General features: G+C 52.8%; 1 protein-coding gene across 4 annotated transcripts in view; it reads right to left on the bottom strand.

The window, feature by feature from the left end:
• Positions 1-14039, bottom strand: part of TEKT5 (tektin 5) — a 41599-nt gene that overhangs the window by 8875 nt on the left and 18685 nt on the right. Inside the window, exon 6 of one of the 4 annotated variants that reach the window (XM_045047399.1) lies at positions 600-935. The exons of 2 other annotated variants lie outside the window; for them this stretch is intronic. In XM_045047399.1, the coding sequence (XP_044903334.1) occupies positions 750-935 (186 nt within the window). In that variant the 3' untranslated portion in view covers positions 600-749. Of the gene's footprint in view, positions 1-599; positions 936-6451; positions 6685-14039 lie in introns of those variants that run through there. One more of the 4 variants, XM_045047400.1, reaches the window with a different exon arrangement.

Below are 14039 nucleotides of genomic sequence, written 5' to 3'. Positions count from 1 at the left end.
AGCCTGGTACAGAAGAAAATCAAGCCTTCTAGAGCTGAAAAATGCTTCTTGGCATCACGTTACCCCGTGCAGAAAACAGCCCCTCCCTCTCAGAGCTACGCGTCTGTGGCCTGTTGGCGAGGTGGGGTAAGGAGGACATCACTGAGGGTTTGGCTGCTGGGGTGGCTGCCAGCCGTGCCCCCTGCCTGAGCCCATGAGGACAGCTCCCAGGATGCTTTGCTTCCTCTTAGCTGCTACTAAGACACCCTTGAGCTGCTCCCAGACTGTGTTTATGTTGGTTTCTCCCATTGGCTCTCTTCGACCCCTGGTCCCCAGCTCAGGGCTCGGCCAGCCTCCCTGGGGGACTGCAACTTTACAAGAGGCCTGACTCTTGAGTCTAAGGGTGCTGCTCACACTCATTCACGTGCTCAATCATTTCTTCATTCACTCATTCTTCTACAGTCTCGCCGATCCACTCGTCGACTTACCAAACGTTCACTGAGCACCTATTAGGTGCAAAGCACTTGTAGGAATCAGACACAGCACTGAACACAACAGACAGAAAACCCATCCCGGTGGAGTTTACATTCTAGTGCAGAATTCACTCATTCGTGTGCTCCTTTATGCGATAAATATTTATTATACACAACACACATGGCTTGTGAAGCACCGACAAGGCTTTGCTACAACTGTAAGTGCTCCCTTGAGCATGGCAGAAATTCAAGTTCCTTCCACCCTCTCTCCGTTAGGAAAATATGCATTGGATGTGGTTAGTGTGCAGGACATTGGTGGGGGACGGGGCCACCCAAGGGGCCTCCACTCCATGTTCTCCAGGAACTCTCTCGCCAGCACAGCGGAGGGACAGGGACGCAGCAGCCGCACCATGAACTGAAATTCATCGATTCTCTTTCAAGCCTGCCAACCGGTGGAATCCAGAGGCTTCCGCAGGCAACAGGCTGCAGCAACATTTTAACAAGTTTGCTCTACTTGCCTTATATGTATTCTTGTAGCTCCTTCCCAGTTATGGCAAGCGCCGCCAGTTTTCCATTTACACAAGGGACGGAAATACGTTTTAAATGAATGTGTTTTTAAGCCCCTTTCAGGGACTGGATTTAAACTGAAATATAAATAATAGCCCAGGTGGCCGGTGGATCTGGTGACATCAAGAAGGTAGCCCAGGAGCGACTGGATTTGGGAAACCCTGTATCACAATGTCTCCCAGGCACACGGACGCAGCAGGTGGAGCGGGGCTAGGAAGCTGGGCGCGCAGTCACAGCCCAAGTCCCCTGCCTCCCTCTGCTGGCGTTGTGGGGGTGCTGGGTGCTGAGTGTTGTTTGTATCTCCAGGCCACCACCTCCCGCCTCCCCTTTGAATTTCTTGAGCAGGCCTGCTGGTGCATTTTCCAGAATAGTAGGGGTTTTCCAGAATCGGCCCCTCTAGAATCCATCAATGACTCACACCCAAAGCAAATCTGCCCAAACTGTTCCCCATAACCTGGTGTCCAGCCTCTGTCACTCACAGCCAGGGTCCTAGAAGGGAGGAAAAAGCCACACACACACACACACACACACACACACACACACACACACTCTCTCTCTCTCTCTCTCTCTCTCTCTCTCTCTCTCTCTCTCTCTCTCTCATTCTGTCTTGAGGACAGCCCCTGTCGCCCACCCCAGTCCTACCCACGTGGGCAATGACTCAGCCTCCAAAAGTTTGAGGAATGTGACCTCCAAGGGCCAGGAGCCAGAGACCAAGTGGACTGACCAGGGGCAGGAGCCTGAGACACAGTGGCCTTGACCTTCATGCCCAAGAGGAAGCTAAGAAGTTGCCCAGTGCTCAGCCTGGCCCACCAAGCTCCAGGTCAACCGGGTCCTTGGACCCCAAATTCCATAACATCCCGTGGGAGAAGAGCCCTGGGTCTAAGAGGATGACCCACATATCCCAGTATATCCCCTCCTGGGTATATACTGTGGGAACCCAACACTGTCAGGAATAAATGTTATCAAGGATGTTCCATGCGGTATCACTCGTAGTGGGCAGTAAGCTGGCAATGGATGCCATTGACCATGGAGAAGGACGAGTAAGAGATAGCAGACGGGCACTGCAGACGATTTTGGTGGCCATTAGGTGTAGACCAGGTGCGGGTAGGACCAGGGGTGGGTCTTTAAAACTATGCAGGGGGAGGGGCGCCTGGGTGGCGCAGTCGGTTAAGCGTCCGACTTCAGCCAGGTCACGATCTCGCGGTCCGTGAGTTCGAGCCCCGCGTCAGGCTCTGGGCTGATGGCTCGGAGCCTGGAGCCTGTTTCCGATTCTGTGTCTCCCTCTCTCTCTGCCCCTCCCCCGTTCATGCTCTGTCTCTCTCTGTCCCAAAAATAAATAAAAAACATTGAAAAAAAAAAAACTACGCAGGGGGAGAAAAGAAGGCAAATGAGTGAACTCTATTACACAATCCCTTTGGAGAAAATTAAAAATCCCGGCACCTACAACGGCCATGCACATTTTGTAAGAATACATCTCGACCAAGAGGTCCACGTTCAACAGTTAAAACGGCCATCGATGGGAAAGTCGTCTATGTGAGAAAAGGAGGAAGCAGGAAGGACAGGATAAAAGGAGGGAAAAAGAAATAAGCAAGGGGCTTTTTATAAACAGGATGAACCAAGAAGTGAGGAGTATGATAAAGTCATCTCTCTTCCCTGGGGTCAGAAAGGAAAAAATTCCCACAACCCTACCAGATTTAAAGTTTCCTTTTAAAATAACTTCTGTAGTTTAGGTTTTTTTTTTTTTTTAATGGGAGAAAGCCAATTAAAAAAAAAATACCATCTGATAGTAAAGGGTACTGATTCTGGACTTTGGCTGCATGTTAGAATCACTGGGAGGGTTTTAATTTTTTTTTTAATATTTATTCTTGAGAGAGACAGAGATAGAGAACACTAGTGGGGAAGGGGCAGAGAGAGAGAGAGAGAGAGAGACACAGAATCTGAAGCAGGCTCCAGGCTCTGAGCTGTCAGTACAGAGCCTGATGCAGGGCTCGAACTCATGAACCAGAAGATCGTGGCCTGAGCCAAAGTCAGACGCTTAAACAACTGAGTCACCCAGGTTCCCTGCTGCGATGGTTTTAAAAAAATACAGATGCTGGGGGTGTCTGGGTGGCTCAGCTCGTTGATCGTCTGATTCTTGGTTTCAGCTCAGATCATGATCTCACGGTTCATGGGATCAAGCCCCATGTGCGGCTCTGTGCTGATGGTGTGTAGCCTGCTTGGGATTCTCTCCCTCTCTCTCCGTCCCTCTCTCTCTCTCTCTCTCTCTCTCTCTCTCTCTCTCAGTCAAAATAAATAAACAAACTTTACAAATATAGATAGATAGACAGACAGACAGACAGACAAATGGATGGATGGGCCCTTCTGCCAGCAGTTTTGATTTCGTGGGTCTGGGTATCAGGATGTTTCAGGAGCTCTCTGAGTAATTCAAAAGTGCAGCCACAGTCAAGCCCCATTGGTTCAAGTGATACAGAGACACATGAACATTATGTCTCCAAGGGAAGGAAGCAGGTTAATGACCACAGTCATGGACTTGGTGTTGTCAATCAAGGCTGGCTGTCTTGGCAGGAAGCCCCAAGTGAAGTCAAGTGATCCAGTTCATCCCCAACACTGACCGAGCAGGTCGAAGGTACTGTTTGAGATGTATGTGCACGTGGGCTTGGGCTTCCAGAAAGGGGTCTGGGGAAGGAGTAGTAGCCTCATCACAAGGCTGAATCCGAAGCCAACCACTTTAAAAACCTGACACTCCAACCCCCAGCCCAGAGCTGTGCCCTTCGTTCACCGTGGCCCGGGTAATGCAGACCCCGGCCCAGGCAGGCAGGAAGCTCAGTGCTCGGGCAGTCTTTCAAGGTGGGAAGGTCTGGGCAAACCCAATACCCTCCCAAGGTCAGGATCCCTCAGACTCAAGGCACCTGTTACATTCATACGTGTGTGTATGTGTGCGTGTGTGCGCACACACCCTCATACCCACCCCCACACACAGAATGGAGTGTCCCAGATACCGACACCTCCCTTTACACACTGTCCCCTCTGCCTGGATGCTCCTTCCCCAGACACCCACATCGCTCGTTCGCCTCCTTCAGGTTGTGGCTAGAACGCGCAGAAGAATGCAACCCCCCACCCTGGCCGGCACTCCCAACCACCCAAACCCCTACTGTATTTCTCTCCAGTCCTTACACCTGCTGACATAATACATGTTTTATTCATTAATGTTAGTCCTCTCCCCCGACCAGAAAGCAAACTCTGGGGCACCTGGGTGGCTCAGTCAGTTAAGCGTCCGACTCTTGATTTTGGCTCACGTCATGATCTCACGGTTCCCGGGATCGAGCCCCATGTCAGACTCTGTGCTGCCAGCACAGAGCCTGCTTGGGGTTCCCTCTCTCCCTCTCTGCCCCTTCCACGCTCACATACTCTCTCTCAAAAAAAAATAAATAAATAAAAATTAAACAAAAAGAGGACAGACGTTGGCAGTAGCCTGCCTGACAATATCCAAATCCTAGCCCACGCTGGGTGACCTCAGCAAGTGTCCTAGGATCTCGGAGCCTTTCCGGTAAACCGGGGATGGTAATACCCCCACTGCACAGAGTGGAGGTGAGGGCACGGGGTGGCCAGCCCGGGAGGAGCTCCCGGAAACCCCAGCAGGCGTGTGAGCCCCCTCCACCGCCCGGCACACGGAGCCGTGAGACACACACACACACACCCATCTCTGGAGCCACATGAACAACAGGGGTCATGACCTGCTCTTCCAAAAGCAAGCGCGTGCGTGCATGTGTGTGTGTTTCTCCCACAAATACCCCTGGAAAGGACCACAAGAAAGTCATCACGCCCCTTCCCCATCTTTCCTTGGCCAGGTAGAGGCATCTCTCTCTCTCTCTCTCTCTCTCTCTCTCTCTCTCTCTCTCTCCTTCCCTCTTTTTCTCTCTCCCCAGTCCCTGAGCTCTGAGGGCTTCCCAGAAGCACCTCCTCTCCCGCAGGCCTTAGGGGTGTTAACCTTTCTGCTCCCACAGAGCCCAAGAAGTGGGGGGGGGGGGGGAGGAGCTCGCGGGGCAGGGCGCAGCCTGGCTCAGAGGCTGGGCGGGCCGCCGTGCGATTGGCCCAGGGGGGTCACCCCATGGGAGGAGTCTCAGCGGCCTGGGCCCAGAAGCTGGCACACGGTTGGGAAGGAGGTGGCGACGGTGCAGGGCTCACCTCACTCTGCTCCCTAGGCCCCAGCTCTGTGCCCTGTGAGCTGCAGGCCGCCCGCCGGTGGGGGCTGTGAGGCTGAGGGTCGCGCAGCGCACGGAGGGTGGGGAGGGGCAGGTCACTTGGTGCCACCGCGCCCCTGTGCGGTCACACAGAGCCACGTTCAAATTCCAGCCCCTGACGGGGAACGGGTCACTCGATCCCCCTGTGCCTCGTGCCAGAAAGTCCCCCACATCCCCTGACCCCTTCTCACTGAGCCAGACGTCGGGGGGGCGGGGGGGGCTCCTGTTCTCATCTGCAAAACCAGCATGACACTAGCTCACCCCCAACGTTGCTGTGGGCATTAAATGAGATAAGGTGGGTCAAGTGGTCAAGATAAAGTGGGATAAGGCACCACCCTGCAATGTTCAGTCTGTTAGATTTGTCCTTTGGGATCTTTGGTCTTTTTCTTTTTTTTTTTCTTTTTCTTTCTTTCTCTTTTTTGATATAAGACAATAGGAAACTGAGATTCACTTGACAGAATTTGGCTTCGCAGGCAACTCAGACTCCCTCAGACCTCCAGTCCAGGGCTCACACTTAACCTCCATTAACCCACTTATTTGGGCGTAAGGGGTCAAGGCAGGGGTCACCAGCGCAAGGGAGGAGGAATGTCCTCTTTCTCAGCTTCCGGAATGTGGCTCAGAGAGGGAGCCAGTGGGAGGCAGATGGTGGGCCACATGCCTTCAACCCTCCTCCCCCAACCGAAGTTCTTTCTGTTAACCGACCCCCCTCCAGGCAGATCCCCAGCCACCAGGGCCTCCATGCAGGGGGTCTCAGAGGTGGGAGCCCCACGCGGGAAGTCAAGAGACCCAGATTCCCGTCCAAACCCTAACACAAACCAGCTGTGGAACCCACACCCCCACTCAGCCACTGGGCTGCACTGGTGATTTCCTCACCTGGCAAATGGGGACCGGGGCCTACGCTCCCCCACCGGCTAGAATGCTACAAGTCTCCTGGACCAGGTGATGTGCGCTATACCTCAAAGCATCATGGGTCTGCCCCGTGCGCCTGGACCCACTTCCCTGAGACCCAGCCTGAGACCTGTTAGCTGCAGGTATGGCTCTCTGTGTTGTTGTTGTTTTTTTTTAACGTTTATTTATTTTTGAGAGACAGAGAGACAGAGAGAGAGAGAGAGCGAGCAGGGGAGGAGCAAAGAGAGAGGGAGACACAGACCTCGAAGCAGGCTCCAGGCTCTGAGCTGTCAGCACAGAGTGCAATGCGGGGCTTGAACTCACAAATCGTGAGATCGTGACCTGAGGTGAAGTCGGACGTCCAACTGACTGAGCCACCCAGGCGCCCCTTGATTTGGTTTTTAAGTCTTCAAGTCAAGTTTTAAGTCTTCAAGTCTTCAAGTCAAGCCCCTTCAGACGTCAGGGAGTCCCAGTACACAGCCTTCTGAAGCATCTTGAGGATGCTCTAGATAGTGAACAGATGTTTCCGGAAAGGTCTGTGGGGTAGGTATTTCAGGTTTTAGGAGCCACACGGTCTCTGTCACAACTACTCAACTTGGTCACGGCAGTGCAAAAGTAGCCACAGACAACACGTAAATGTATGGGGTGGGGGGGTCCTGTGTTTCAATAAAACTTTATCTACAAAAACAGGCCAAGAGGGGGCAGAGTTGGCCCCAGAGCCAGTAGTTTGAGACCCCTGCCTGTAGCCCATCACAGAGGGAGCCCCAGTCATCAGAAACGGCCCATCTCATACAAGGCTAATGCTCCTCTGAGGTTTCCTGCATTTAGAGAATAATTTCTCTACTGCTCTGCTACTCAAAGTGTGGTCTGTGTACCAGCATCACTGGGTTCTGAGTGCTTATTAGAAATGTTGGGGCACCTGGGTGGCTCAGACATCCGACTCTTGATTTCAGCTCAGGTCATGATCTCACGGTTTGTGGGTCTGAGCCCTGAGTCGGGCTCTGCGCTGAGAGTGCAGAGCCTGCTTGGGATTGTCTCTCTCCCTCTCTCCCTGCCCCTCCCCCACCAAGATAAGTAAATAAACTTAAAAAGAAATGCAGGGTACAGGCCCTACACCCGACCTAGCAAGGGAATCTGCATTTTAACAAAACCCTCAAGTAATCCCATGCACATTAAAGTTTTAAGATGGCAGGACAGCGCCGGATTCGTAGCTGGAGGCAGATCTCTCTGGCCGCCATTTGCAGGGTGGACAAAGGGGACCAAGATGGCCAGTGGGCAATAGAGAGGCAGAGGACCCACATCCAGGCGGGATGGAGAGACACGGAAGTCACAAGGTCACGGGACTCTTGAGAAAGCAAAGCAGGGGGCACTGGTAACGGATGGGAGCACGCCAAGGGAGGAGAGGCCAGATTTCACACACCTCAGCCTGCCCAGCCCCTTAAATCAGTAGGAACCGCCTAGAAGACAGGTGGGGGCGCCACCAGCCTGTGTTTGAATGCCAACAGCACCCTGCTGAGCATGTGGCCTTAGCAAATCGCCAAGAGAAGGAGACAGAGAATCCCAAGGAGGCTCTGGGCTGTCAGTGCAGAGTTTAACCCGGAGCTTGACCTCACCAACAGTGAGCCGAAATCAAGAGTCAGATGCTTAACAGACTGAGCCACCCAGGCGCCCTGACCAGAGCACTTTCTGTCTGTTCATCTGTCCCTCCATGTATTCGTCTATCTACTTAATTATTTACTGCCTTTTTTTTTTTTTTTTTTTTTTTTTTTGTCAAGCCTTAAGCCAGGAGACCAGGGCTCCTCAGCCTTCGCACTACTGACATCTGAGGAAGGGGAGTTAACACAAGAAAAGCCATGAGAACCCTGGCTACACACAGGAAGCTTAGTCTTTAGAGATTACGGTTAATCTTCTCTTTTTCCCTCTTGCACCCCGATGGCCAAGCAGACCGTGATCAGCCACCCTCAGCCCTTGCAGGGGAGCAGCTGAGGGCAAACCTCCCCCCCCCCACACCCCATCCCTCTGTGCGCGCAATTGCCAGGTCCGCCTAGGCCAAAACCAACCTCGAGGCTCAGCGGAAAAGTGCCTTGATATTCCTGGCTGGAACAGAAATCCATCCAAAGGCTTTGAAAGTCGGGGGGAGGAGGGGAAGGGGTCCAACGAGGTTGTTTGCCATGTAAAACTATCTGTCGGCGTCTTGTCTTGTGACAGCAGAGAAAGCATCTAAGGCCAGGAAATTATTTTTGATGTGGAGGGAAAAAAAATTGCATTTAGCAGTTCCAGCCGGCCTGAGGCTTCTGGATGCTTTGTGCAACCTTGCAAATTCATTGTTTTCCAAATTGCGCGAAGCCAAGGGGTTTCCAAGGAGATGCCTGGCTCAAAGGCAGCTTTCTCAGCTCAGGAAGGGAGAAGGCCGCTAGGAATCCTTTTGCTGGTCAAATGGTGGAAGGTTTTCAAGTGCAGGCACGCCCAGGGGCACGGAGAGTGAAGACAGGAGTGTTCTGGAGCGACCACACCAGAAACTCAGGTCGTGAAGGCTCCGGAGCATGGTGTCCCAAACTCAGCACCTTGACACGTGGAGACAGATATGTCTTTGTTGTGGGGGCCTGTCCTGTGCCTTGTGGAGTGTTTATCGTTATCCTTAGGTTCTACCCATTATCTGTCAGTCCCACGCCTGCCTCCCAAACCTCTCCAGACACTGGCAAATACCACTGGGGAGGAAATTCACCCCAGGTGAAGAGCAGGATAGATGTTGACTAAGCCCTGCTCCCGGTGAGGGCTGTCCAGAGGTGACCAGCTGCCTTCAGGCAATACAAACACCAGCTGCTGAGAGGCTGTCTGAGGTCAGGGGTCCGGCAAGTCCTGGAGGGGTTTAGACACTGGTGGAGTCTCCCTGCTAGAGAGGACACTTGTGTGAGTAGGAAGATTCATGGCAATCCACTAGCGCAGGCCTTCAAGCGTCTCCTTAACATTTATCACAATTTCTAATTAATTGTTTATTTTTTTAAAAACCAGTCTCCCCCAGTAGAGCGGAAGCCCCCTTCCGGGCAGGGATCTCGCCCGGTTCGCATTATATCCTCAACACCTAAAGAGTCTAGTACATAAGATGTGCTAAGTAAACAGCTGCAAAGGGAGGGGATTAACACCCATCCTTTCCACGTCTATGCCTGGGATACACCTGGAGAACTTGTTAAAACTCAGATGGATGGGCCCCAGAGTTTCTAATTCAGAAGGGCTGGAAGGGAGCCCAATAATTTGCATTTCAAATACATTATTGGGTGAGGCTGATGCCTCTGGCCCAAGGACCACACTCTGAGAAAACACCGGTCTGAACTCGGAACCTCTGGTTCTCCATCTTGGCTGGGGGTAGCTCACAAGGTTGGATGCCCGGGGCCACACCCCAACCACTTAAATCAAAATCCCTAGAGGCGAGACCCAGGCATGTGGGTGGTTCCAGTGTGCAGCCAAGCACAAGAACTGCTCACCTGCCCCTTCCCCTCTGATCTCACAGCTGGCAGGATTACTCCTGTCGCATACATCGAGACACGGAGATTCAGAGGAGTTAGTTACTTTCCCAAGATCCCTTAGCTGCACCAAAATTCATCCCTGGTCTTCTGACTCCAGATGCCATGTTCTTTCTGCCACCTTGCCATTCCTCCCTCCGGATCGGAGATCAGACTATGGTTTGTTTTTTGTTTGTTTGTTTGTTTTGTTTTGTTTTTTTTTTTTACCATCTTTCCAGCTGATACTCACGGGGCACCAATACGGTCACCGACACAGCTGTTTTTTGGGGTTTTTTTTGTTTTGTTTTTCTCACAAATGTCTGCCAAACATTACTACTCCCACTCGAGAGATGGGGAAACCGAGGCACAGAGTGGTGAAGCAATCCGGCCTTGGCCATTTAGCCAGAAAGCGCTAGAGCCAGAACTCAACGCAGCCATCCACACTGCACCGTGGGGCTGACACACGGGGGGGGGGGGGGATGAAGGATGTCGAGATGCAAGAAAATTCTGGACCTGGACAAGGCAAGCAGATGCAACAGCCAGGAGCATACAAGAGGCTGGGCGGTGGCTCCCGAGCAGACAAACAGCCAAGGACCCAAGAGTGGACAAGTCACACCTTGGAAGAAATTAGGAAACCGCTAGGTGCTCTCTGCCTGGGCCAGGCTGCCTCTTACAGGCTTCCTGTCTCCGCAGGAACCAATCCCAGCGATTGCCCCACCCCCGGCTTCCAGTCGAAGCGTGTGATTGGCTAACACCAACTAAAGCTCTGGCGGTGGGAGGAGGGAAGGAATAGCTTCCCTGAGCCTTGGCGGTGCTCGCAGAGTGACCTCAAGACAGCCTCCTTTGTATGGTTCCCCCCAACGGACCCTTGCTGGTTCTGTCCCATTCTCTCCCCACCTCTCCTGTCCCATCCCTCCAACTTCCTGCGTTTGTTGGACACCTTCCCAGCTCCAGACCTCTGCTCTGTCTTCCCGATTCCAGCAGCTTCCCTCCCATTTGTTCAGTGTCACTGCGGACAGATAATGGGTGACACAGTCCCCCACCCCCAACCATCACCTTGCCACTTGGTACAGGCCTCAGAACCGCCCATACCTGAGCTCTCGGGGGGGGGGGGGGGGGGTGCCCCTTACGCTGAGTGTCCCCAGGCACATGTGGCCCAGCTACAGCAAGGAGACCTTGGATCCCTTCTGGGGCAAAGCGGAGCATCAGGCAGAGACCTACCGCATGCCGCCCCGAGGCTTCTCCTGAGTTAACCTGCCACAACCCACATACCATCTTCACAATTATTTCCGATTTTTCTTCAAATCAACTCCCTTGACAAGCGTTACTTGAAACGGGATCTTTATTTTATCGCCACAAGTGGAAAACGAATCTCCCTGGCCATTAACAGAGGCTACCATAACAAGAGAGAAAATGGAAAAAAGCAGCCAAGTCTCACTCAGTTCTGTTGCCTTTAAAGGTTCAAAGCCTGCCCGAGACTGGATGGCTGTCAGATAGAAAGACGGTCAAGGCAAATCAGTATCACATCAAGGCCTGGCGCCCTCGGCAGGCCTGATGGAGAGACCCCGCAAAGGGAACTTTCTCACCGAGCTGCAGTGGTGTTCAAGGCCTGGCCCTTGCCCCCCCCACACCAGACTGCCCTCTAAACTGGGCCAGTTTTAGAAAGAGCCGTCAGTAGCTTGGCTGTGGGTACCCGTGCTGGACAGGACCCGGCTGCTTGCAAACCACGAAAGTATTTCCCACTCCACAATGGGTTCCAGACCTCCTTGGACAAACAGAGGGGCTGGCAGAGGGGTGAGGCCCTCACCCCTCAGACGCTGTGCCTTCCTGCCCTGGCCCGGCCTCCCAGGGAAAGCGTGTTCTGCTGGTGTTAACGACCCCTTGGAAAGCAAAACTCCACAGACACCCCAGAATGAAAGCAAAGACTTTCAAGGTTAAAACTCACAGTCCCTCTGCATTCTGTTAAACTCTTTCCGTGCCCGGCTGCTTTATTCATCTGCTTTCCGGCATGTCCTCCCACGCACTGAGCAAAACAGGCCAATGCACGAGCCTACTGGAACCCGGGGAGGGGCCCAGATGAGCGAAGTGGGCAGTGATGGGATGCGGTGGGGACCCAGGCAAACTGCAGGGCCCGGGCCCTGTCCGAAAAGGTGGCGGCCACACAAGTCCTGCCCCCTGTTCCCCTGTGGAAACCTGAGCTCAGAGTTGCTAGAGCTACCTGGTTTTCAATGGAACCTGAACTTGAACTCACGAACCGCGAGATCACAACCAGAGCCAAAAACAAAGAGTCGGTCGCTTAGCCGACTGAGCCGCCCAGGCAACCCTACCAAAATACTAAAAGCAAAAAAGCCAAAAAACAACTCTAGCAGAGTATGTAAAAACATAGGGACATGAATGTCCGTGGCACCTTTATAGGTTGCAGCCTGAACTGGAAACAACTTCACGTCCTTCAACAGGTCAACGGGTAACTGCTGAACAATAAGGAGTAAACTAGGACCCTCCCTTGTGCTGAGTGAAAAAGCCAAATTAAAAAAAAAAAAAAAGCATACAGGGTAGGTGTCCCTTTATAATGTGGTCTACAAAATGCAAATTCGTCTGTACTGACAGAAAGCAGATCAGTGGTTGTGGGGGGTGGGGAAGAGATGACAGGCACAAGAAAGCCTTTCATACATTGACTACCTTGACTCAGGTGACGGCCTCGTGACATTTATGTGTCAAAACCACTCACATTGTACGCTTGAAATATGTGCGGCTAATTACACATCAGGGATAAATAAAGCTGTTAAAAGAAAAATGTGAGGGGCCGAAGAGCAGGCCCAAGACTCCTAGTGTTTGTCCTTGGACTTAAACCACCCAGCCAGCGTTTACTTGATGTGCCGGGCGCCATGCATTTCTCGAGGCGCTACATTGCAAAGGGGAGGGGCCGCTGAGAAGTTCTCAGGACCACGATGGGGCAGAGCAGCCTGCTCAGGGTGAACATGGGGATCCGCGGACACTGGCAGTTTCTATCCAGACAGAGGCTACACTCTCGGGCCAAACTCCCAAGGTTTTCGGAAGAATCCAAAGCGGTTGAACTTTTTTTCAAGGTAAACCAAATGCCCTCTTAACTAGCTGCCAGCTAGTCCATGGAAAGTACCAAAGGCAAACAGGGCAGCAGGGAGGCCACAGCAGTAATCCAGGCAAGACATGGTGGAGGCTGGGCCAGGGTGGAGGCAGAGGGGGCAGAGAGAAGCAATGACATTCTGAAAATAGAACCAACCGGATTTGCTGATGGAGCAGACGTGGGGTGGGAGAGGAAGACAGGCATCCAAGTGGTCTCCAAGGTTTGGGATGGAGCACCTGGAAGCACCTGGAAGCACCTGGAAGCATCTGGAAGCATCTGGAAGCATCTGGAAGCATCTGGAAGCCGGAGCCACAGAGGGAGATGGGAGGGCTCCAGGTGCAGCAGGGAGCAGGGTGGAAGTCCTCAGGGTGAAGCTTGCTCCTGTTTGCTGCCCTTGATGACAAGAAAGCCCACCGCGCATGCAGGGAGACAGCTGTCCATGGCAAGTCGAGAAATCTGACTTCTCTCTTTGACAGCCTGACAGAGGCTGCGCTTCTGGCTTATCCTGGTCCCCCAGCTCCTGGCGTCCTCATTTGCTCCAACCACACCAACACTCAAGATGGGAAAACGGGATTTTGACTCATCAAAATCATGACCCACCGAGGGGTGGCAGAAACCCCAGGAGGGGCGTTTGCCTCTGCACGAAGCAGGCTGACCCGCAGGAGGGGGTAAGCAGGCCCCATCTGTGGAGGGAGGGCTGACAGGGCTCGGCTCGGAAGCTTGGAAAGCAGATGCCATCGGGGCAAATCTGATTAGACTGGAGGGCCGAGGTTTGCCTTTTAGAAGGGTTTGGTTCCCCTTAGTATTGAGTCTGGAAGGGAGGAGGACAGGGAGGACGAAGAGGGAGGGAGAGAAGGGGAGGAGACGGCTGCATACCCAGATGTCTGTCGAAGCCAACTCGCTCTATCACCTCCAGTCCAGCTATTTCCTCCTGGCAGCACTCACACCCTCGTCCCCCGCCCGCCCCAGCCGGTTCAAACCACAGACCCTCAGGCCCCTGACCTGCTCAGCCAGAATCTGCCTTTCAACGAAATACCCGGTACTACCGGCCATTAGCGCACATGCAGAGATATTTGACACACAGGGGTCTACACTGCTGTTTTCACCTTCCCCCTCCCACCACTCATCACACAACTAACAACTCTTTCCTCAGATAAATTCAATTGTTAAAAAAAACAAAACAAAACTTAAATGCATTGTTTCGAGTATAAAATTTTACATCACTATCATCAGGGGAAAATCAGCATCATCTGCCGTAAGCGCAAGTAACCATAAAAATGGACGAAAC

This window comes from Felis catus, chromosome E3, assembly GCF_018350175.1.
Source record: "Felis catus isolate Fca126 chromosome E3, F.catus_Fca126_mat1.0, whole genome shotgun sequence".
In the NCBI taxonomy this organism is placed as follows: domain Eukaryota; kingdom Metazoa; phylum Chordata; class Mammalia; order Carnivora; family Felidae; genus Felis; species Felis catus.
This window is presented reverse-complemented; position numbering and strand designations above follow the sequence as displayed.